Source organism: Myotis nattereri (genome assembly GCF_964212035.1).
Source record: "Myotis nattereri genome assembly, chromosome: 20".
In the NCBI taxonomy this organism is placed as follows: domain Eukaryota; kingdom Metazoa; phylum Chordata; class Mammalia; order Chiroptera; family Vespertilionidae; genus Myotis; species Myotis nattereri.
Window position 1 is genome coordinate 6,118,048 of NC_138096.1, and position 24,477 is coordinate 6,142,524.

The following is a 24,477-nucleotide window of genomic DNA, read 5'->3' on the forward strand; positions in this document are numbered from 1 at the left end:
CTTTTTTGGACTCTGACGTACAAATGTCATTTAAAACTGGTTTTACTATAATTTGGCTTGAACCCCTAGGTTGAACTGTCTCTCCATTTATCTCCTGTCTGTGTGCTCAGTACGTCGGTGAGAGCGAGCGTGCTGTACGGCAGGTTTTTCAACGAGCCAAGAACTCGGCGCCCTGTGTGATCTTCTTTGATGAAGTGGACGCCTTATGCCCTCGACGATCAGACCGAGAGGTAGCTGTCATCGAGTCATCCTTTACAGATCTCTTTTTGAGCACCACAAACCTTTTTAAACAAGTTTTTATAAAGTTTCTGTGAAGTTCAAGGAGTTCTTGTAAAGTCATTCCTCGAGAACATTGGGACTCTTTTTGCGAAGTAACCTAGTAATTTGAAATCAGGACTGAGGGATAGCAGTTGCATTTTTATTAACCTTGTATCCTGTTTTGTTCTGTTTTTAGTATGTTAGTTTCGTTACACATATCAGATTCACACAAATGAGTAGCTGGGACTGGAAATGAGACTGATTTTGAAAAGTCTGCCTTGTAATCTTAAGATTCTCCAGTTTAAATGAGTTCTTGAGGCAGGAGAAAATGTAATTTAAGACACGCACTCACAATAGGGCCAGGTAATGTGCACTGACTCAGCACCATTACACTCTGGGGAAGATAAAACTTGGTCGGCATTGACTGCCACTTGCATTGCTATGCTGAGTCATAGTTCTTGGAAATTTCAGTACCGAGAGTGCGTGGTAACAGCTGTTATCAGGAAGATTGCTATGTAAGAATTGGAAGCATAGAGAGCACATGTTTTTGTGGTTTCTTTTCGCATAATTATTCTGTATATGTTCTCGTAGGTAGTGAAACATTTGTTCAGTGGCTCCTTTTACTCAAGAATCCCCAGAAACATTAAATAGTTGAAAAAACAAAACCTGACGACTATAAATGTGATTCATAGCAAAGCAATGTTGTTTCCTCATCCAGTAGTCATCAGTGGCATCGCAGCATATGCTTATTGCAGCCTCGTCCGATAGTGATGTCAGTGCCCCGGGCAGAGGTCCTTCCTGTTGCCTGCCAGCTGTCATGTCCTAAAGTCTCTGTGGAGTCCAGAGGCAAACACTACACTTCTGTCCCGCTGATTTGTCCCCATTGACCAACCCCCAGAACTTTTCTCTCGGGTGTTGCCCTGAGGTAGCTGCACTTGTGCTGGATACTTCAAGGAAAAGAGAAAAAGACCCAGTGTCCTAGATGAGGCATCTGATATCCCAGGAAGTCTGGTCTGGCATTCAAAAGTTCAGTCTAGATTTGTCCAAAAGGAAATTTGTTGTGGCTCTTAGATCCTTGAATAACTAAGAGGCATAGACTTTGGAGTCAGATAAATCTGAGTTTGAGTTTCATTTCTGCCCTTATCTTGCTGTGAGACCATGGACAAATAACATCCTCTCTCATTCACAACTTCCTATCGAAACTGTGGATAAAATAAGAGGATTGCCCAGCTGGTGTGGTTCAGTGGTTGAGCGTCAACATACGAAACAGGATGTCACGGTTCGATTCCTCGTCAGGGCACATGCTAGGTTGCAGGCTCGAATCTTGGTAGGGTCCTGCAGAAGGCAGCCGATCAGTGATGATTCTCATCATTAATATTTTTCTCTCTCTCCCTTCCTCTCTGAAATCAATACAAATATATCTTTTTTAAAAAGGTTTGCTGGGGAACCATGGGAATGAGAACATGTTTTGTCCAGTGCTTGTACAGTAACTAGTCAGGAAATGATCATTGTTATCTCTTGACAAACATTCAAATGAGCAAGTGTATTATTTTATAAGGCGAAATAAAATTGGTGATGGATTTTTCTTTTTACTGGGGGCTGATGGAGCTATGTTTGTTTCTTTTTAGACAGGGGCAAGCGTCCGAGTGGTGAATCAGCTCCTCACAGAGATGGATGGTCTGGAAACGCGTCAGCAGGTTTTCATCATGGCAGCCACTAACAGGCCAGGTAAGACAAAGCATTCAAAAACATACAGTTTACATACATCCTGGTCAAGGAATAACTAAGAGGGTTCATAAGTTGAAATAAAGCCTTAGAAAGCTTTTATGTAAGCTATAGAGAAGACATAGTATTGCCTGGATTTCATGAGTTTTTGTTTTGTTTTGTTTTCTGTGTTGCTGCTCAGAAAGTTCTCTTGTTGGCAGAGAACACGTGTAACATACACTTCTCTTTTTTTGGTGTAACTTGCACTTTTGACCACAGAAACAGGAATCTGAATTTGTGTCCTATGGTTTCTCTCAAGCTGATAGGAAGCAGCAATGAGACTCTTTTCTTTGTATCTGAAGGTTGAAGATAGGTTTTAAGATTTTATACTGGAACCATGTCCCTGTACCTGTGTTTAACTAGTATTTAAAATAGTTTACAAGCTTAAGCACTCAATGAAGGATTTAGAAAAAGACTCAGAACCTCAGAGGTGCTGGAGGTGGCTTTTACTCTGGATCCTAAATTGTCTTCACATTCTTTAATTCCTTGCTATCCCTATGAGCCACTGTGTCATAGCTGCCCCTACATTGATGTTTGTGTTAACTCTGATAGCAGAGATAGGGTAATTTAATTCCTTAAGTGGACTTTATCAGTTGTCAAGCTGATACAATTTTTCATGTAAGTTACCATGGAAACTCAAAACCTTCATGAATTATATGCCATTTTATTGTAAAATGAAAAATCGGAAGTTGTTATGGGTTATACTTTGACTCTTATAAAAATGAATGCTCTCTTTGGAATCAGACAGAATGAGGTTTGAGTCCTGGCCACAGCACTTCATATCTTAGTAACTGCTGTGTTTCACCCCAAACTGGTCTAACACCAGAGAAGTAGATTTTAAGTCAGTTCTGACTCACCACCTGGAGTTAGTGTCAGTCCCGCAAGTTAAGGAGTCAGTCCTCTACAAAACTGCCGCCGCTCAGAGGCAGCCTCAGTGGAATCTCCAGGGCACTCAACACTTCTGATCAGCCTGCTACAAATTTGAGAATTCCCATGACCCTCCTCAAGTTCAGCAATTCACCAGAACAACTAATAGAATTCAGAAATGCACTGTATTTACAATGACAGTTTATCATAAGGGACACCCACCTATACAGGTAGGTCTTGGAGGGCATATAGAGTTTCAGTGCCCTCTCTCCATGGAGTCAGGACCCATCATCCTCTGGGTGCATCACTGTGTTTTGAACTGGGCCGCACCCTTGAGCTTGGATGCAGTGATTTTATGAGGGCTGTATAATGTAGCCATGGTTGACTGAGTCACTGGCCTGTGGTGGAGGTCAGTCTTCAGCTCCCCCTGCCTTCCCCAATGGTCTTGGTCCAAGTTCCAACCCTCTCATCACTTGGTCTTTCTGGTAACTGTCCCCATCCTGAGGTTATGTTGGCACCGGCCAAGTCATCTCATTAGCATAACAAAGACTCCTAACTCAGGAAATTCCAAGGATTTTTGAAGGAGTATGCCAAGGACCAGGGGCAAAGATCAAATTATCTTTTATTGTACCACATTTATCTTGTGCATATATTACTTCATCTTGCTAACCATCATGTCTCATCTCTGGAATGAAGATAATAATACCTAATTGTCAGGTGAAGTGATATTAGCAATCTACCACAGTGTGTGGCAAGTAGCTATTTAGTATTATCATCATTGTCGCCAGCACTTGTGGTAATAGCAGTAGGAACAGTCATTAGGTCATAAAATCACAGCTTTCCTAGAAGAAAGCTTGAATGTCCCTCAGATTTGGACAGAATCACCTCTACATTTCCAAAGTAGATACACAGCTTTGTAGCAGATTTCAAGTAGAGAGTCTTTGGTCTGATGTCTAGAATAACATATTCTGTGTACCGGCGCTCATTATTGGTCATGTTTGCTTAATGTAAAAACTTAGTGTAATCTCTGTAGATTATCCTATATAATAAAAGCCTAATATGCAAATTGACCAAACAGCGGAACAACCAGTCAGTGGTGGGCAGGGCCAGCAAACAGGTGGTGCCAGGCCAGCGAAGGCAGGTGCCAGCGGGCAGAGGGAGGGGACGGCAATCCGGGGACTGCGGCGACCAGCGGCAGTGGAGGGGCAATAGGGGGCAGGCCCAGAGCTGCCCCCACGGTGGTCAGTGCGCTCCCACAGGAGGAGTGCCGCTCAGCCACAAGCCGGGCTGAAGGCTGGTGAGCACTAAGGATGTCCGACTGATGGCTTAGGCCCACTCCCCATGGGGAGCTGTCAGTTGGACATCCCCCAAGGGCTCCTGGACTGCGAGAGGGTGCAGTCCGGCAGAGGGGACCCCCTCCCCCCTCCAGTGCACGAATTTTCGTGCACCAGGCCTCTAGTTAGAAAATATTCAGCGTCACTAAGTTTTATTTAAATCCTCTCCTTCAAAACAGTCCAGGTACATTACCTTTCCTCATGGGTTTTTCCCCATGGTCTCTCTATTCATCTTGGAATTCTTTACAGTGCTCCAGATTCTACTTAGTTGTAAAACCCAGAACTGAATATAATAGTCTGTGTTGAGTTTAACCAGCAATACGAATGACAGATGAATCATTGTGTGTTTTGTCCTTTCCAGTGACCTTGAGTATTGTCTTCCTGTCCATTGCACCTTACTCATCCCTTTTCCCCCAAATTGAACAAACCCCATTGCGTTGAAGGCCTGCTCACATTTACAAATAGATGTTCTAGATCTTTTTCACTGGCATTTACGCTTATTGGCCATTCTGTTCTGTTGTACACTTTGCTGTGACATTTTGGTTGGATGGTTTATACCTTGTTTTCTACTCGGCTTTAAGAAATCCCTTCTTGCCGAACTGGTTTGGCTCAGTGGATACAGCCTCGGCCTGCGGACTGAAGGGTCCCAGGTTCGATTCCGGTCAAGGGCATGTACCTTGGTTGCGGGCACATCCCCACTGGGGGGTGTGCAGGAGGCAGCTGGTTGATCTCTCTCATCGATGTTTCTAACTCTCTATCCCTCTCCCTTCTTTGTAAAAAATCAATAAAATATATTTTTAAAAAAAAAAGAAAAAGAAAGAAAGAAATCCCTTCTTGTCTGATGTTCTGGTCAGCTACTTCTGACTGACAAACTCCTGCGGTACTTAGTGCCTTAAAATCGCCATTTTTACTTTGCTCACAGTTTTGTGGGTCGGGAATCCAGGAAGGGCTTGTCCAGGTGGCTCAGCTCTGACCCCTGTACCATCAGCTGGAGCAGCTGGGCCAGAGAACCCCTGCCAAGGGGGCTTCTTACTCATGTCTGGTGCCTTGGTGTCCCTTGGCATGTCTCTCCCCCACACTAACTGTCATCTTCCAAGACCTCCCGTGTGGCTCGGCCTTCCATGAGCATGGCTCTGAGTACTCCGACTGCTCACATGACTGCTGGGTCCCAGGAGACCAGAGTGGGGGCTGCCCTTCCTAACGGCAAGGCCCAGGATGGGCAAACTCTGTTGGTCAGGACAGTGACAGGAAAGCCCAGATTCAAAAACAGAGGAAGTAGGAATTACCTCTGAGAAAACTGACTCTCTCGTTCATCAAGTGCTTGATTTTGAGTATATGCCTGGTTCTGGTGAGCTTTGGGAATTCAAAGGTTAACACTTCAGAGGTTAATTCAGAAAAATTCTTTGCCTGCACATATTCTCATATGGGGCTGGGGGACAGGAGAAATAATAGACAGAGAAATAAAGTAAAACAGGGTAGGAGGATACCGAATGATTGGCGGTTGGGGAGAGGAATGCTAATTTAGACTCCATGGGCCTGGGAGGCTTCGTCAGAAGTGACGATGATTATTTCATGAATCCAAATAATGTGAAGGATTAAGCCATACAGAAAACTGGGAGAAGAGCATTCCAGGGAGAGAGCAAACAAGACTTGTGAAGGCCCGAGGTGAGAACAGATTTGACCTTTGTTGGAGAACAGCAAGAGGGCCAGTGAGTCCCGAGTGGAATGAGTGGTGGGGACAGTGATGGAGAGGTGCTTGGGGCCTTTTATGTCGCAATAAGGGGTGTGGATTTTAGCCTGCCGTGATGGGAAGACACAGTAGGGTTTTGAGCAGGTTTCAACACTGTGTATTCTGTGTGACCCAGTTCCTGTGAATTGACTAACTCCCTAAGAGAATGGGCATAACAAGTCTTCGTGGTTTTAGAGCCAATTAGTGAATGGCATGAAAAAGATAAACCCACTCAGGGAAATCAAATGACCCTGCAAAACCTGTAACAAAAACTGTTCTCTGTCCCACTCCTCCCCATCCCCTGCCCAGAGGCAACCACTTGTAAACTCCTTGAGCTATTTCTTCTGTATTTCCTCCATATTTTCAAATAATATGTTCAAATGGCTCTTTCTCACCAATGTTACACACTACCCATTAACTTCTTTTTAAGGTAGATAAAGATCATTATCTTGTGTTCACCCTTTCTCTACCCCCTCATCCTTACCCCCATACCTCTGTTCTCTTCGCTCTGTCCTCCTAATATTTTAATGCTGGAGGCCTGGTGCACAAAATTTGTGCACAGGTAGGGTCCCTATGCCTGACCGGCAATCAGGGCTGATTGGGGCCTTCCGGCTGCCGGCCAGGGCCTTCCTTCATTCCATGCCACCCCCTGGTGGTCAGCACACATCATAGCGAGCATTCGATCTCCTGGTCCAACTCCCAAGGGTACATTTTGCTTATTAGCCTTATTTATATGTGTGTGTGTGTGTATATGCACACACACACACACACAGTAGAGACCTGGCACACACAAAACCATGCAGAAGTAGCTCACTTCCGCTTGCCTCAGCTGGCCGCTCTGCCCATCGCAGCTCGTAGCTCGTGCCCCGCCCTCTGCCACTCGTAGCTATCCGCCACTAGTGGCTCGCGCCCTGTCTTCTGCCGCAAGAGCCACTGCTCCTTTGGTCGTGACGCCGTAACGGCCTTTTATGATATAGATAGAAGGTAGTTTGATCACAACTTCAGTTAAGTCACTAGTCAGTGTTTACATTACTGATGACTAAATGTTTCTCCCTGCTCCCCAAGAATAATTCTGTGATTGGGTTTCCTTTTCCATTTGACCTTGTTATTCTTAAATTTAATAACTCTAATATTTTTCTTTTGCTTTCTTTTCTCTGTTCCTGTTCTTCATCTGATGTGTTCCTTTGATTGTTTGTTTCTAATCTAGAGCCTTCCCTCTGGAGCCTTCCCCCTCCAGCTCCATCTGGGCTGGCCACCCTCTGAGGCCGGGTCATCTCAGGGTCACCTTTCCTGCGCTGCTTTGCTTTGCCCGCTGTTTCTGATCTTATCTCTCTCTGGGTTTACTCTCTCATTTTGCTAGAGCTTATTTTTCAGCGGCTTTTCTAAGATAGGTCATGCAGGAGGTAACTTTTTTGACTTCTTGTATATTTGAAATTATCTTTATTCTGTTCTCATTATCGATTGGCAGCCTGGCAGGGTATAGAATTTGAATTGAAAACATTTTTTTCCCATAATTTGTAGGTGTTGCTTTTTTTTTTTTTTTCTCTTTAAAGGTCCATGCCATTCTGGTCCTTTTTATGTGACTTTTTGTTCATTTGTTTTATGTATATGCTTAGTACTTGGTGGATCTTAAACCCTCCCGAATTGATCTTCTAAATTTCTTTTCTCCTATTTCTAGCTCTGTCTTTATTTTTCTTCCTAATTTTTGAGGTACTGATTTTTATAAAGTAAATGAAAAGACTCTCTCCTCCCCCTTCTGCCTCTGGTTGTTCGGAAGAACTGTGACCGCCCTCTTCTGGGAATAAACCAGTTCCCTGCGCTCAGCCCAAGGGCATGAGGCTCCTTGTACAGTCACATCTAGACACAGGTGGCCTAGTTTTGATCTCTCCTACACACTCCTTTGCATTCCCTTCTTTGAATACCAACTCCCTTAAAGGATGTTTTCGGTTGAGAAACTACCTATTCCCATTTAACTCCCTGTCTAACTGGTTAAAAACACTCCCAGACAGCTACACCAGCTTATTACCTTTTCTTCTACTTGGTAGGAGTCTGTTTCGGCAGCATTTCAGCATCTAGAAAGAGTTTCCGCCTTCTATGTATGGCTCAGTTGAAAAAAGTAATAAGTAAATTATGTCTAAGCTTCTTCCAGGCCAGGATTAGGTTTGCACTTTTATATTGGAGAGAGAGCCCTAGTTCAAGGTCTCTGTCCAGCCCAGCTGGTGTAGCTTAGTGCTTGAGGGTCGACCATGAACCAGGAGGTCAGGGTTCTATTCCCACTGGGGCACATGCTGGGGTTGCAGGCTCGATCCCCAGTGTGAGGCATGCGGGGAGCAACCAATCAGTGATTCTCTCTCATCACTGATGTTTCTAGCTCTCTTATCCTCTCCCTTCCTCTCTCTTTCTAAAATCAATTAAAAAGTCTCTAAAATTATTTGTCAGAAAGTATGGATGACTTACAAAGAAAAGGTTTATTTCATTGTTTAGCCAGTTGAATTCCAAGTGAAATGTACTGTCTCCTGACCTATCTAATCTGAATGGCTTTGGATCATGGTTGAATGTTCCTTGAAGGCAGTTGACCAACGACTAGATGCCCTAGTCAAGCCTGTATATCTTACCCTTTGGCACAGTACTGCCCTTTGAAAATTAACTTAGGCCCTGGCATCACCTCTGCTGATTTATGAGTACTCTGGTACATAGTAGCACTCAGTAACTATTTGTTTAATGAATCATAGAGAGCTATACTTCTGTTTCATGAAGGCTGTCTGATCTTGTAATAATTTTCACTGGCACAGTGAGAGTCTCATTAGTCTGAAGATCTAATTTTTGTAAAAATCAGCTTTAGTGGCATATGCAGTATTCCATAATTTTTACCCATTTTAAATATACGATTCAGTGGTTTTGAGTATACTTACAGCCATCCCAACAGTCTAATTTTAGAACATTTCCATCACCCTAAAAAAAAAATCTGTGTCAGTAGCCACTCCCCACCTTCAGCCCTAGGCAACCACTAATCTACACTCTGTCTCCATAGATTTTCCTGTTCTGGGTATTTCATGCACGAGGAATCATACAATATGTGGGCTGTGGTGTCTGGCTTCTTTCACTGTAGTGATGTCTCCCAGGCTCATCCATGTTGTAGAACGTGTGGACACGTCATTCCTTTTTGCTGCTGGAAAATTCTTCCTAGTGTGGCTGCACCGCCTTTTATTTCTTCACCAGTTGGTGGACATTGAGGTTGTTTCTTGATCAAGAGATAGGAGGTGTCCCTCTTCGGGCATCCGTCTCATTTGTGAGTGATGCATTTTGTCTTTAAAGCTTTGGGGTTGTTGGTGACTTTTTCATTGCAGATGTAAGAATTGATATCTTGACTCTGACACAATCATGTAGGGATTCAGTTAGGAAATACAACAATAGTCCAAGTGCAAGATGTTGTTTGTTGTACCAGGCGATGCCTGGGGATGTAGAAAGAATCTAGACATGTTGTGTCATAGATTTGACAGGATTTGCTAGTGGATTAGATATGGATGTTGGAGAGTAGAATCAAGATTGACTCCAGGGCCCTACCCGGTTTGGCTCACTGGATAGAGCATCGGCCTGTGGACTGAATGGTCCCTCCTCATTCGTTTCCGGTCAAGGGCACATGCTGGGGTTCCAGGCTTGATCCCAGTGTGGAGTGTGCAGGAGGCAGCTGATCCACGATTCTCTCTTACCATTGACTAGAGGCCCGGTGCATGACGTTCGTGCACTGGGAGAGGTCCCTCAGCACAGCCTGTGCCCTCTCGCAGTCCAGGACCCCTCGGGGGTTGTCCACCTGCCAGCTTAGGCCCGATCCCCGGTTTTGAAAAGTTAAATATACACCTATAGTGTGATATAGCCATACTGCTTTGCATCCCACAAACGTCTATTACAGAGACCTGTTCACGAGTATTCATAGCACATAGTCCCAAACTGGACTTGAGCCAAATGTTAATTCTTCAACAGAAGAATGAAAAGCAAATTGGGGTGTATCCATACAGTGGAATAGTGCTCAGCAATAAAAAAGAATCAAGTACAAATGCACATAGCAATTTAGTTAAATCTCAAAATAATTATGTTGGGTAAAAGAAAGCAGACGGAATACATACTGTATGATACACTTATATAAAATTCTAGAAAATGCAAACTAATCTATAGTGGCCGTCTAAGGACAAGTGGGTCAGGGAAGGGTGAGGTAGAAAGGTTACAAAGGAGTCCTCCGTCATTTTTTAAAGTGCACAGGTTTCCTGAGACCAAAATGTGTGAGACCTTTGCCCTGTAGACTCAGGTGACCCCTAGACATGCTTGTCCAGCGATGCTCTAGCATGACACTAACAGGTTAGGCTTCGGTCTGCAGTGGGGAGCAGGAGTCGAGAGAATTGGATGTGTGTTTTAGGAAGTAATCCTGGCAGCACTGTAAGGGGTCCCAGAGAGGGGCAGGTAGACTCACAGAGGACATTGCATGGGCCTTGACGGAGGGTCGAGGTGATGGGAGGCAGACTTGATAGCATGTGTCTCCCATTAGAAGGAAGGAGAAACCTGCCTAATATTTGGGGGGGCGGCCAGGGGTCATTATCCGAGATGAGAATCCTGGAGGAAGGCAGGTTTGGGCAGGAAGGGGGGAGTGGGCTTTTCCCTTTCTTAAGAGCCTATTTTGTTAAGGAGAAACTTTCATTTTCATGAAGTCTAATCAGTTTTTCCTTTTAAAAAATATACTCTTCCCATCTCTCGTGTTAATTACATATTTTTTAAAGACTCTGTTCTATTTCTTTAAGACTCCTGTCTCCCTTCTCCCTTCTTCTCTAGATATCATTGACCCTGCGATCCTGCGCCCAGGCCGCCTGGACAAAACCCTCTTCGTGGGCTTGCCGCCCCCCGCAGATCGTCTCGCCATCTTAAAAACCATCACAAAAGTGAGTGAAGGAGATGGTATGTTTTTGTGTCTGTTTCTCTCATTTTAAATACAGACAAGTAGCAACTTAGGATGCCTAATCGCCTTCTGTTCTGCAGCTTTAAGTATTTGCCCAGCCTCTGTCTCCCAAGTCTGTCTTTCATTTTTCCCTATAAATGTTATTAAAACTTACCCTTACCCCAGAAGCCAGAAAGGTTATTTGATGTCTCCCAGATGCTTTGAGGTAGTATAGTCTTTAATACAGTGATGAAACTCCCAGTTAAACGTACCGTTTTAACCATCTTTGAGTGTGTAGTTCCTTGGCCTCGCTGGATTCACATTGTTGTGCAGCCCTCACTGCTCTTCATCTCCAGAACGCAGATTTTCTAATTCCTGGTCCAATGTTGTTTCCACTTTTTTTGACCTTTTTATTAAAGTGTAATCCAGGCACAAAAAACGTGGGCATATCATTCAATGTCCAACTCCATGAGCTTTCATAAAAAAACTCCATGCCACCCTCCCACCCTGGAGCTGATTGACTAAATTGAAAACATTTACATTCAAGGGAACCTTAGGGGTCATGCAGTCTGGCCATCTAGTTTTATACACATGGGGGGGGGGGCGTGTGGTGGTGAGAGGAAAGGACAGCCCTAGCCTGTTTTGCTCAGCGGTTAGAGCAGACTGACGGGTCTCGGGTTCAATTCCAGTGAAGAGCATGTACCTTGGTTGCAGGCTTGATCCCCAGCTCAGGTTGGGGAATGTGTGGAAGGCAACCAATCGATGTGTCTCTTTCATATCAATGTTTCCCTCTCTCTGTCTCTCCTCCTCTCTTCCACTCTCTCTAAAAATCATTGGAGAAATATCCTCGGGTGAGGATGAAACACACCCCCCACCCCCCAAAAAAACCACAAAGACTGTTTGCCTAAGGTCTCCCGGAGAGTATTTTTGCCGTGATTATTTCCCGGGTCAAAGTGGATTGAATGAGGAAAAACTGTTTCTTGAGCCTGTGTTAGATGAACATTCGCATTTTATTAAATAATAGCAGCCAGCAGATGTACAGCTCATGAAATTCTTAAATGCGCCCAGCTGGGAGGAAGGAGGGACCCGTCTGAGTGCGGGCCAAGAGGCAGGTGATGGACTGCACGAGGTGCTGGAACTGAACCACATCCTGCTTGGAGCAACGCCGTGCTAATATTTACACTTACCTTGAAGCTTAATGGCAAATATTCTCTTTTTGTGTGTATATTTCTTCTTAAGCTATTTCTTTTCTAATGTAATGATTACTACAAAGACTATAGGCTTTGTATATGCAGGTTATGAATCAGAATAATAAAGCAAATACTCACGAACCTATCATTTATGTCATACCTTTTAAATCACTAAAAGCTGTTTTGTTTGCCTCTGAGAGGAACTAGAAACGTCACTAAACACATCCTGTGTGCATGCACGGCGCTGTGTTAGTGCTGGAATGCTGAGACGGATCTGATACTTGTCCTTTCTAGCATCTCTTGGTAGGAGCTAAAGGGGAATTGGCACCACAGTCAGGGTTGCGTTTAGGTACAGGGCTGAGAAAGAACACATTCAGCGGAGGACTTGTGGCTGTTCTTGTAGAGCCGTTTCCTGCTGTTCGCTCCTGGCCGGCTGCAGTATTATTTCTCCCTTCCCGGCCAGCCAGAAACCACGCACATACGCACGTCAAGACCAAGCACTGCTTACGTCGTGGCCACGTTTAATCAGCACAGGAAATGGGTTTCCTCACCTTGGGGAAGATGGAGCTGGTGATTTTGTTCTTGGTGATGTTTTGTTTTTGCAACTGCAGGCAGTTTCTTCAAACTTCCTAAGCATAAGTTGCCTTTAGCTTGCCCAGGTTTGGAGCCTGCTTCTTTTTAAAATATATGTATATATATTTTATTGACTTTTTACAGAGAGGAAGGGAGAGGGAGAGAGAGTTAGAAACATCGATGAGAGAGAAACATCAATCAGCTGCCTCCTGCATACCCCCTACTGGGGATGTGCCCGCAACCAAGGTACATGCCCTTGACCGGAATCGAACCTGGGACCCTTGAGTCTGCAAGCCGACGCTCTATCCACTGAGCCAAACCGGTTAGGGCTGGAGCCTGCTTCTTAACCTCATTTCTCAAAATGGAAATTTGTAAAAACCTTGTAACACTGCTGCGGGAGTCAGTTATATTCATTTAGTCACGTAGCCAGTGCTGTTTATTAAGAACCTTGCGTGTGGGAAAGTGTCGGTCATTGAACCCTCAATGACAAATAGCTTTTTCTCTCTCACTCAGAATGGCACCAAACCCCCACTGGACACAGATGTCAACCTGGAAGCGATTGCTGGTGACCAGCGCTGCGATTGCTATTCGTAAGGATCTCAGTCTCAAGTTCGTTCTCTCTCTGAGGCTCAGTGTCCTCGTGTGTCACATGAGGGAGAAGGGCGATGCTGGGAGGATTAAGTCGGGTATCCCTTGGGGCACCTGGTGTAGGGTCTGGCCCTTTCCTGCTCTTTCCTTTTAGAGAAGCAGCTCCCACGAGGGGGAATTTCGGAAGTGGGGGGGGCCTCTCATGTGTTGACTCTTGTTACTCAGCTGCCCTGACCACCACGGCTGCCCTTCACATACTGTCTGTCTGTCTGTCTGTCTGTCCTTCGGAGTATTGTGACCGGTTGCCAAATTACCCAGGTGCTTCAGCATTTCGAAGAGAATAAGCGATTGTGCTCATTTCCATGGCTCAGAACTTACTTCGCAGCACAGCCACCATGAGCATCCACACAGCCCGTAGTAAACGCAGGAAGGGAAACATTTCTGCCCTCAGCACTCATATTTGTGTGGTGGATGTAGTTTTTGGTGGTGTTGGGTTTTTTTCATATGTTTTTAAGGAAGTTGGTTAACTTTCCCGTTTGAGTATACAGGAGGAAATGAAGCAAGCTTATTAGGGGAAGATGTCTTTGGCTTATTTGAAAGGCTCTGTTGACTGTCCACAATATACTTGGGGTTCATGATGTCCCTGTAGGTCAAGGCCAACTAATGTGGACGGAGGCGGGGTTTTCATTGTTGAGAACTTCAGGAGTCTGTCATTCAGCAACGTGAACTTACAGCCAAAGAACACAGCCACTGGAGCAGTGGTTCTCAACCTTCTGGCCCTTTAAATACAGTTCCTCATGTTGTGACCCAAACATAAAATTATTTTCATTGCTACTTCATACCTGTAATGTTGCTACTGTTATGAATCATTATGTAAATATCTGATATGCAGGATGGTCTTAGGTGACCCCTGTGAAAGGGTTATTCGATCGCCAAAGGGGTCGCGACCCACAGGTTGAGAACCGCTGCACTGGTGTAACCCAGGCCCTCCGTTATCTCCAGTCCCTGTTGAAGAAGTCCCATCACCATCTCTTATCAATATGACTTCACTCGAAACCATGCTGATCGTTTTCAGGGAGTGTGGTCAGAGACATTTTATCTCCAATTTTTTAATATATGGGCTTCTGGACTCTGAATGTCAATCTTTGTTCTGCCACCCCCACACCCCTGAGAGAGATGTGCTCTGGTCAGTAACCTTGGCTCATTTAAGATGGTCTCAACGAGTCCAGCATGTATGTGATTATTAGCTAATATTCTAACCCTAACATTTTACAACAGAAACATTGGATTCAGTTAATAATTTAAACTCTGTGGGTCTTTCATTTTATATATTACGTGGGTCATCAACATTGTATAATAAAGTAGGTTAATGCCTGGAAATAAGGTTTTTGTCCCAAATTCAAGCTCTTTCTCAAAGAATCACCAAGACCTGGTCAAGATGTTAGTGCAGTGAAACACCAGTCAGCACCATTGTCTTCTATTGAACTCAAGTGGAGTCAGCATATTATTACATGGAATAATGAAGTGAAGGCTTGTTAGTTCTTGTCCTATTTTAAGTAACTTAAGAGTCCACTTAGCTTGAGCTTGAATCAAATACATCAAAGACTTTATAGCCTTTGTATTTTCCCCTTTTGAACATGGAGCCATAAATGACTTTTTATATAGAAGCTTGTCTTATACATGAGATAATTTAGGAATGGGCCATCAACACTTAGCACAGGCCATGTGAACAAAAATCTACAATAAATGGTGTGTCACTTTCTTTCTACTGATGATGTTCTAAGCTTTTTTTTTTTCTTTTTAGTATATTTTTATTGATTTCAGAGAGGGGAAGAGAAAAACATTAATGGTGAGAGAGAATCATTGATTTGCTACCTCCTGCACGCCCCCTACTGAGCATCGAACCCAAAACCCAGGCATGTGCCCTGCCTGGGAATCAGACCATGACCTCCTGGTTCATAGGTGGATGCTCAACCATAACCACGCTAGTCGGGCGATGTTCTAAGCTTTTTATATTAACGTGGGTATCTATAGCTGTCACCATGGGACCATTTATGATTCATTGCATTGTTTCCTCCATCTTTTCCTTCCTTCTGAAAGTTAGAAATAATTTAAGTGAAAGCTAAAACTCTTTCCTAGTGACTGTAATTAGTTTATCCCACATTTATCGGTCAGTTTCTTTTCTGACTGTTTAATATGCGATTTAAAAGAAAATTGCTCTGGCCTAAACAGTATCTAAGAATAAATAAGTAAGACGACTTCTTGCATTACAGGGGCGCGGATCTCTCTGCGTTGGTGCGGGAAGCTTCTGTCTGTGCCCTGAGACAGGAAATGGCAAGACAGAACAGTGGACATGAAAAAGGTACGGTTCTCCCCAGAGGCTCTCAGTTCTCTCAGTTGTCACCCTGGACTCCTAGAACCGCTGTCGAGCGGGAACGTGACCATTGTCTGGCGTCTCTCATCTGTGACAGTAAAACTGTCTGATAAAACCTTTAGAAACCTTTCAGAATATGATGTAAATTTTAAGTAGCAAATATTAGTATTAAGTAGAAAACACACACGCTTGAGAAATGAAAATTGAAATAACTTTCCATACACTTAGACTCTCCTTTCAAAATACAAAATCCGTACATGTTACTATGTGATGGTCTGGGGCCATCTCAACAGCTTGGCTCTGTTCCTCACATGTGAGAGTGTCTTCATATGATTTGGGTAAGTGTGGCCAAAAATGGCTCATTTTCTGCCTGCAGTCCAGCCAGGCCAAGTACAGAATATAGCCTTTCCTTTGCCTGGTTCCTGTGACAGGTAATTGTTGCATCAGCGTGTGGCTGTCCTTGACAGTCCTTATACATACCTTCTTCAGAAGACCTACGTTTTCCTCTAAACCTGTACTTTATCTAAATTCAAGTCTCAGTAGATTTCCAAAAGATGTCTTTTATTTGCGCTAATTCCCCCCCCCCCCCCCCCCACACACACACCTCTTTTTTCCTTAGGCCTCCAGGAATCTTAGAGTTAAATTTGTTTACGGTTACAGCAGCATGTGCTCAGCTTAGATTCGTCCGCACACATATCTCAGTCACGAAGTCCCCGAGGTTTTCGGTTAATTTTAAGATTCAGTTATCTGAACTTCTTTTATTGTCATCGATTTTAAATTCCTTTTGGAGTAGGTGGGATAGAATGAGCAAAATTAGAATCTCTTGTAGAAGACCTCATCTGTGGTAGTAGGCTGTCTGAGCGCTGCATCTGATGACTAGCTTGGGGTTTGTTTTGTAAGTAAAAATTAACGCCGCCGTACACGCATTGGCAGCTACTAATGACTCTGTCTGGACGTTGTCTTGTAAACACAGAACTCATTCTGACAGCCCTGCTTTGCTGCAGGTGTTAACACACTTTATTATGGGCATCATTTTGCAGTTTATGTATATATCTTGTGATCATGTTGCACACCTTAACTTTCATATGTCTATAATATCTCCGAAAAGCGGGGGGGGGGGGGGAGCATAAACTAATAAATAATACACAGGGACCTTTTTTTGTTTTTAAAGGGGTAAAAATCTCTAATTAAAGACATAGTACTTATTTATTTATTTATTTATTTTAATATATTTTATTGATTTTTCACAGAGAGGAAGGGAGAGGGATAGAGAGTTAGAAACATCGATGAGAGAGAAACATCGATTAGCTGCCTCCTGCACACTCCCCACTGGGTAGGTGCCCACAATCAAGGCACATGCCCTTGGCCGGAATTGAACCTGGGACACCTAAGACCGCAGGCCAACGCTCTATCCGCTGAGCCAAACCAGTTAGGGCGACAAAGTACCTTTTTATATAATTTGTTCCAAAATAAATTGCTTTGATTGCTTGGATCAGGAGGAGATTGCACTAAAATACATTATATAAAACTTAACCATTTATAGTAAAATTAAATATGGTCCGGAATATGTAAATGAAGCTAAAAGGAACAAGGGTCCTACATCTTGTTTGAATATTGTTCTGAGTAGACTAGCCCCAATGTCATCACCGCTTTCCTCACTGTTCCCCTGGAATGGTTGGAAGTCTCGAGAGAAACTAAGTTCTAAATCACAACCAGCATACCGTGCCCAGATGTGTATGTTTGTGATTTTGCCCCGCAGGCGAACTCAAGATTAGTCAGAAGCACTTTGAAGAAGCTTTCAAGAAAGTGAAGTCATCTATATCAAAAAAGGTAAGAAATGTTCTTAAATGTAGAGAGAAAAGAGACGAGAATTTAGACCGGTAGGTATGACCTCATGAAAACAAAATGACTGCCTGTGTGAGTGTCCTTGAGAGAGAGAAATTTGTTGTTCCACTTACTTATGCTTGCACTGGTTGATTCTTCTTGTACGTGCCCTGACCGGAGATTGAACCTTCAACCTTGGCTTCTCAACGATGACGCTCGAGCCGAGCTACCCGGCCAGGGCTGACTTAGAGTTTTCCACCAATAATCATAATGAGAAACACAGCAATCTCTTCATATAACCGTTTGGACTTTGACTTACAGTTTTCAATCAATAATCATAAGGAGAACCACTGAGCTGGGTGATAAAGGGCTAACAGTTTAAAGGCAGTTGAGGTAGCGTCCACGAGCAGGTCCTCGTGGCTAAGGCACATCACAGCTCCAGGATCCGGAAACAAAAGGCATCCACGTGAACAAAACGGACCCCGGCAGCATCGAACCCAGACATTTCCCAGGGCTGGGTATCTCCCTGCCAGCTCTCTTTGTAAGTGTCATAGCTGCCAGACTTCACTGCATAACAACCATTTTAACTTACACAAACAACCCCTCAACAAAGTAAGAAATACCATGTAAAACCTGGCATTTTCTGTCAGAAAAAGCCAGAGTGGTTTTTTAACCTTTCCTGACATTATGGTGAAGATGTTTTTACTTTCCTGAAACTTATGGGTAAGTCCCCAGCGCTTAGTTTGAGTAGTGTAGCTCCAAGAAGATAAGAATGCTGAGGGTGTAGCTGGCATTGGGCAGGCTGGGGGAAACCTCATCTTGCGGGGGAAGATGGCTGCCTGCGGGCCCAGACATAGAGGTTACTCGGTTATTAGCCCCCGTAGCAAGGGAATCCCTGATGGCTCTAGCAGGAGCGTCTCAGGGAAGCCTGTGATTGGTCCAGCTCAGGTGAGGAGCTCATACCAAAACCACTTCCTGGCCAGCTCGGAATTCACTCTGGCTGGGTCTAAGGGGCAACTTGACTTCAAGCCCTAGAATGAAAAGATGAAAGTAAAACAGTAGTGCTCAAGGTAACTGACCTGTAATGATCAGCTTAGTCATCTGCCTTATTTGCGGAGGGTCTGGACTTTGTGCTTTTTTTTCACTGAGAGAATCACTAGATTTTGTTAAATGTGAAAGGAACACTTGCTATAGCTTTTTAGCCTTTCAGACATACTTAGGAAATAGCAGTTGGCTTTGAAGTGAGTTAACATGAACTAGATGACCAGGAGATGTCTGAAATAGAAAAGGAACGGAGGTAGGCATGTGAGTGCTCTCCCAGGGTCTGCAGAGCTGGTCTTTATAGTTCTGGAATGTTAGGCATGTTCTCCAGCCGTCGAATCGAGCTGCTACCTCTCTTTCCCGGAAGCAGCTGCTTCCCTGGTGCCTCACGATGCTGGACTTGGGGTCGGATAGTAACAGCAGGTAAAGTGGATTTGGTGTCCAGCAATTGCCTGGGTAACAGTAGGGTCTGGTTTAGAGGCCAAATGCAGACATTGTCACCTGGCCCAGTAAATCCTCACTAACGGGTTGAGGGTGGGAAGTGAGGACGGTGAGCAACATTTCTTCTGAGCTCTGCCTGTTTGCCTCATCCACGCCCATCCTGCTGGTGCCAGCCCGCCAGGCTCTATCTGAAGATCCTGCCCCGCCTACTTTCTGGTGAGGGGCTATATCTGTCGTGGCCCCAAGAAGACTCAATAGGCTGGCAATTTGATATGACAGATAGCCCAGCAACTAAGCTTGGACTCTTTTTTGCCAGTTGCTTTTGTGAATCCAGAATGTTCGTTTCAGCTGTGTCATCCTTTATTTTCTCTGCTCAGCGAAGCCAAGCCCTCGCGTCCAGCATGTGTCACTTCACAGACCAGCAGGGCATAACTTACTCGGCTTGTTGTTGTTGTTCAGCCTTAACGGCTCACCCGTGACCTGGGGCAGGGTTAACTGTTAATAAATGTTGAGACCTTGAGATTATTTTCCCATCTCTTTATTACCTCAAATTATAGTCTTTTCACTCCGCCCACTATGGCCTTGTTCCACTATCAGGAAGCCAGTCTCACTCAAACATAAATTACACCTTTTTCCTGTCCTCTGTAAAACCCACATCTAGAAACCTTACTCTTTTGTTAACTCAGTGAGTTAGTGGTTTTCACACCCACTGGCCAGAGAACTTTGATTCTTTTCTTCACACTCAGGATAACATGGGTCATCTATTTGCCTGATTATTTCTCACATTGACATTTATGAGAGGAAAAACCACCCCTTACGCCTAGTGTATTAATGGATTGCCTAAGATCTCATTCTTCCATCTGTACATAAACATTTATCATGTACCTACTATATACTTAGGCCAGACACGCTGCTGGACTTATAAGATATAAAATCATGTAGACACAGTTCCTAATCTTTATGAGCAATTAGGAGTTGTATGGTAAGCACTTCCATAAATGTATACACAGATACCTGCTAACCTGGTCACTCAGCTCCGTTAACGTTACACTGACAGTAGCTTTTGCTAATTAGAGTGTATCGACTACATGAGAGATTCAATCCAGTGGATTCTATTAAAAGCACATCTGAACCTATAATTCCAGACATTGTAGATGTCTTTTTATCCTGTTAGGAAGGATACATGTATGTCTTAGTGATGCTGCTTGATCCTGGTGTATTTGCACATATATGCAGAGGACAATCTAAAAGGATATATTAATGGAGGGCTGCATAGAACAGAGCCTTTTTTCACTCTATAACTATTTATATACATGTTTTTAAATATATTTTGATTTTTAAGGGCGAGGGGAGAGAAAGAGAAACACCGATGCGATAGATAAGCACCAGTCGGCTGCCTCCTGCACACCTCCTACTAGGGATTGAGCCCAAAACCCAGGCATGTGCCCTGACTGGGTGTCAAACCAGCGACTTCTCAGTGCAGACAACACTCCACCCACTGAGCCCACCGGCCAGGGCTATAGATATTTTTGAGCCTGTGAGCATTTTAACTATCCAGAGGAATACTTTAACAAAATTTGATTTTTTTTTTTTTTTAATATATTTTATTGATTTTTCACAGAGAGGAAGGGAGAGAGATAGAGAGCCAGAAACATCGATGAGAGAGAAACATCAATCAGCTGCCTCCTGCACATCTCCCACCGGGGATGTGCCCGCAACCCAGGCACATGCCCCTGACCGGAATCGAACCTGGGACCCTTCAGTCCGTAGGCCGACGCTCTATCCACTGAGCCAAACCGGTCCCGGCCAAAATTTGATTTTTTTTTTTTTTTTTAAATATATTTTATTGATTTTTTACAGAGAGGAAGGGAGAGAGATAGAGAGTTAGAAACATCGATGAGAGAGAAACATCGATCAGCTGCCTCCCGCACATCTCCCACTGGGGATGTGCCCGCAACCCAGGTACATGCCCTTGACCGGAATCGAACCTGGGACCTTTCAGTCCGCAGGCCAACGCTCTATCCACTGAGCCAAACCGGTTTCGGCCAAAATTTGATTTTTTAAAAATTATTTTAAAGGGCTGGAAAAACGGAAACTTGCTGTATTTCTTTGGGATAAACGTATAGGAGTGGAATGGCTTAAATGTGAAACACAACAGCAAAGGGTAGCAAGAATGTGAAGCAGCTAGAACTCTCATACTTCGTTGTTAAATGTAGAATGATCCAACCCCATTGAAAAATACTCCGACAGTTTCTGACAAATAGTATTGCATACGCAGCCTCTGCTTTTGCCTCTCATTCCAGTCCGGACTCAGTATGATTTCGAATTTTGCTTTACTAATTAGATAGAGACGTAAGCATCTTTTACCCTGATTTGGGGGCAAACTTTTTATGTCAACAGTTATGAGAGTCATGGGTACTCCCTGGAGAAAGGAGTGTGTATGGACGTAGATGCGGGGAGGGGAGCTCAGCTCTGTGTGTGAGTTGGCTCGGGCTGATGTAACAAAGTGCCACAGACTGGGGGCTTAGACACAGCAGTTTATTTCTCAGAGTTCTGGAGATGAGACGGCCAAGATCAAGGTGTTGGCGGGGCTGGTTTCTTCTGAGGCCCCGCCCCTTACAGATGACATGGACCTCCCTCCCTCCGTGCCTGTCTGTGTCTTAATCTCCTTGTAAAGACGCTGCCAGTCCTGTTGGGAGGAGCGCCCACCCTCACGACTTTATTTTCACTTAATTGCCTCTTTAACGACCCCGTCTCTAAATAAGGTCACTCTGCCAAAACCAGTTTGGCTCAGTGGATAGAGCATCGGCCTGCGGACTGAGGGGTCCCGGGTTCGATTCCGGTCAAGGGCATGTACCTGGGTTGCGGGCACTTCCCCAGTGGGGGATGTGCGGGAGGCAGCTGATCGATGTTTCTCTCTCATCGATGTTTCTGGCTCTCTATCTCTCTCCCTTCCTCTCTGTAAAAAATCAATAAAATATATTTAATAAATAAATAAATAAATAAATAAGGTCACTCTGAGGTCCTGGGACCTCAGCATATAAATTCTGGGGGGGACACAGTTCATCCCAAAACAGTGATCAGCTCTGTATTCTGTCTCCCCCCCCCTCCCAGGACCGGCTGATGTATGAGGCTCTGAAGCAGTCCCTTGGCCAGTGACTTCCCAGCAGCGGCCATGGAGGAGTCCCGTGCGCCGGCCTGGCGAGAAGCCCAGCGCTCCGAGCGGGCGCCTACAGCTCGACAGAGGTGGCCTCACGTAAGCTTTGATTCTCAAATTCCTGAGGCCAAGTCAGAGTTGAAGATTTCTTCCCATCTGGCCAGCCTTGTTTGGAAACAGCCTACCTCCTCTTTCAAAAAAATTGAACTGCCAAAATAAAAGAACTGATACTTTTTTTAATAAAAATTTTATATTGAAATTATCTCAACTGTACTCTGGAAAGGTTGCATTTACAGTAAAAAAAAAAACACACAAAAAAAACTTTCTTCCTCTGAACCATCTGAAAGGAAGTTGCCAACCTGATGGCCCGTCACCCCCAAATACTTCCATGTTTACTTCCTACCACCCAGATACTCCCCTGCGTCAGCCACCATCACAGCCAGGGAGTTAGTGGTTCACTGCTCCCATCTCCATCCCGGCTCCATCCGTGTCCCCCGTGCCCCAGGAACGCCCTTCATAATCAGAGGGTCCAGGTTAGAATTGGCTGTTGCTTCCTTAGAGGCCGGAGCAGCTCCTCTGTCCTGGCTCCTGAGACTTGTGCAGGTTGAAAGGCAGCTCCTTGCAGAATGCGCTCCGTGCGGGTTAGTCTGCGGTTCCCTCTCGATGAGACCCAAGTTGGCACCTTTGGGAGGCGTTTCATGAAGCGACGCCGAGTCCTCATCGCGTCCCGTCAAAGGCCCGTGATTTCGAGTTGCCCCTTCCTGAGATGGTCCAGTTCCATCACCTGGTGAAGGTGGTTCTGCCAAGCTTCCTGTGCTGTAAGGTTACCTTGTTCCTTAGGGAGGTACTGGAAACTGTAAGTCCATTTCCCATCACACTCAGGTATCACCATGTTTTCAATGTGTTGTTTCCCGTGGCTGTCATTACATGATGTGCAGATGGCCCCAGGTTTGGCGTGTGGGAGCCCTTTCCCGCTGGCCTCTGCCCGGGTACCTCTGATGAGTCCCTTGCAGATCCTTTCTGAAGGGTTGAATTTGTCGTGTCTAATCTCATTCCTCATTCATGGTGCCGCGCGTGTGTTCTGAGGCTGGGTCGGTGGGTTTCATTACCTGGGTCTGTTCTCCCAAGATTTCTACGCCACCTCACTGGGCACACATGGTTAGGCTACTTTTTCTTTCCATCAGAATATTGTTTTCCCTTTTTTAGTGAATGTATTGGGGTGACACTGGTTGATAACAACCCTGTAACGTATCATCTGTACACTGTCTTGTGTGTTCATCACCCCCGGGTATGCTACTTTTAAGAATGTAATTGATAAAAATGGGGAAAGTACTAATACCTAAAAGCAGACCAGGTAAATAAGGGAGCCCCCCCCCCTTTTTTTTCAAGGAGTTCACAGAAGGATGCTGACACGGAAACAGAGTATCACAGGCCCAAGGAAGGGGTGTGAAGAGAGGGGTGCAGAGGAGGCAGCACCCACCAAAAGAAAAAGCAGATGTGGGTCGTGTCCTAGAGATAGATGATCACGAACGAAGGGAGAATTAAAACGTCCTGGGATGTGTCCTCAGCGTGTTGGTGGGGCGGTCTGGCTGCACTGGCAGGTCGTTCTTGCCCTTGAGAGGAGGAGGGAGACACTCGGCAACGTTTGTTCCAAAGAACTGTTTCTTAGGTGTGGCGTAAAAGGTCCACGTTATCTCTAGCTGAGGACATGCCATCTCCTGAGAACAGTGAGTCTCGAGACAAAAAAACTCCAATTCATTAGCTTCCATTCCTCCTCCCTCCTGACACCTGCCCTTCCTCCCACAGAGCTCATCACCCCTCAGCTCGCCTGCCGGTAACCAGTCATTTATTATTTAGAAATGTGTCTGACATTCGTCCCTTCCATTGTTCAGCAGACACTGACCTAGTTGGAGCTGTCATCACCTTTCAGAAGGTGTACTCGGCCTCCTAGCTCATCTCGTGTTCCCATCTCTGACCCACGAGAACACCCGGCTTCGCATCCTCACGCAGCCTAAACTCATTAGCCCAGTTACACATGGACTTTTGAATCTGACATCGGCCCTCCTTTGGCACCTGTCCCGTCCCCTCCCCCCAAATGGATTTATTGCCGTTCCCATGAAACCCCATGTTCTTCAGCCTTTTCTCACAGTGTTCCCACTACCAGGAGTGTGTCCTCCCCCAACACAGGGCCGGCTTCTGGGCTTGAAATGCCACTATATATATATATACACACATACACACACACATATATATATATATAATTATTATTGATTTCAGAGAGAAAGGGAAAGGGAGAGAGAGAAACATCAATGATGAGAGCCCGCAACCTGGGCATGTGCCTTTGACTGGAATCGAACCTGGGACCCTTCAGTCCGCAGGCTGACGCTGAGCCACGCCGGCCAGGGCCCAGATG

General features: G+C 44.8%; 1 protein-coding gene across 2 annotated transcripts in view; it reads left to right on the forward strand.

Moving 5' to 3' along the window:
- The window catches only part of NVL (nuclear VCP like), a 46,989-nt gene extending 24,663 nt beyond the window's left edge, over positions 1–22,326 (forward strand). For both annotated transcript variants that reach the window (XM_081114354.1, XM_081114353.1), the window contains exons 17-23: positions 111–230; positions 1,887–1,986; positions 10,774–10,880; positions 13,153–13,229; positions 15,501–15,589; positions 17,361–17,431; positions 22,022–22,326. In XM_081114354.1, the coding sequence (XP_080970480.1) occupies positions 111–230; positions 1,887–1,986; positions 10,774–10,880; positions 13,153–13,229; positions 15,501–15,589; positions 17,361–17,431; positions 22,022–22,066 (609 nt within the window). In that variant the 3' untranslated portion in view covers positions 22,067–22,326. The remainder of the gene's footprint in view (positions 1–110; positions 231–1,886; positions 1,987–10,773; positions 10,881–13,152; positions 13,230–15,500; positions 15,590–17,360; positions 17,432–22,021) is intronic.
- The last annotated feature ends 2,151 nt before the right edge of the window (positions 22,327–24,477 follow it).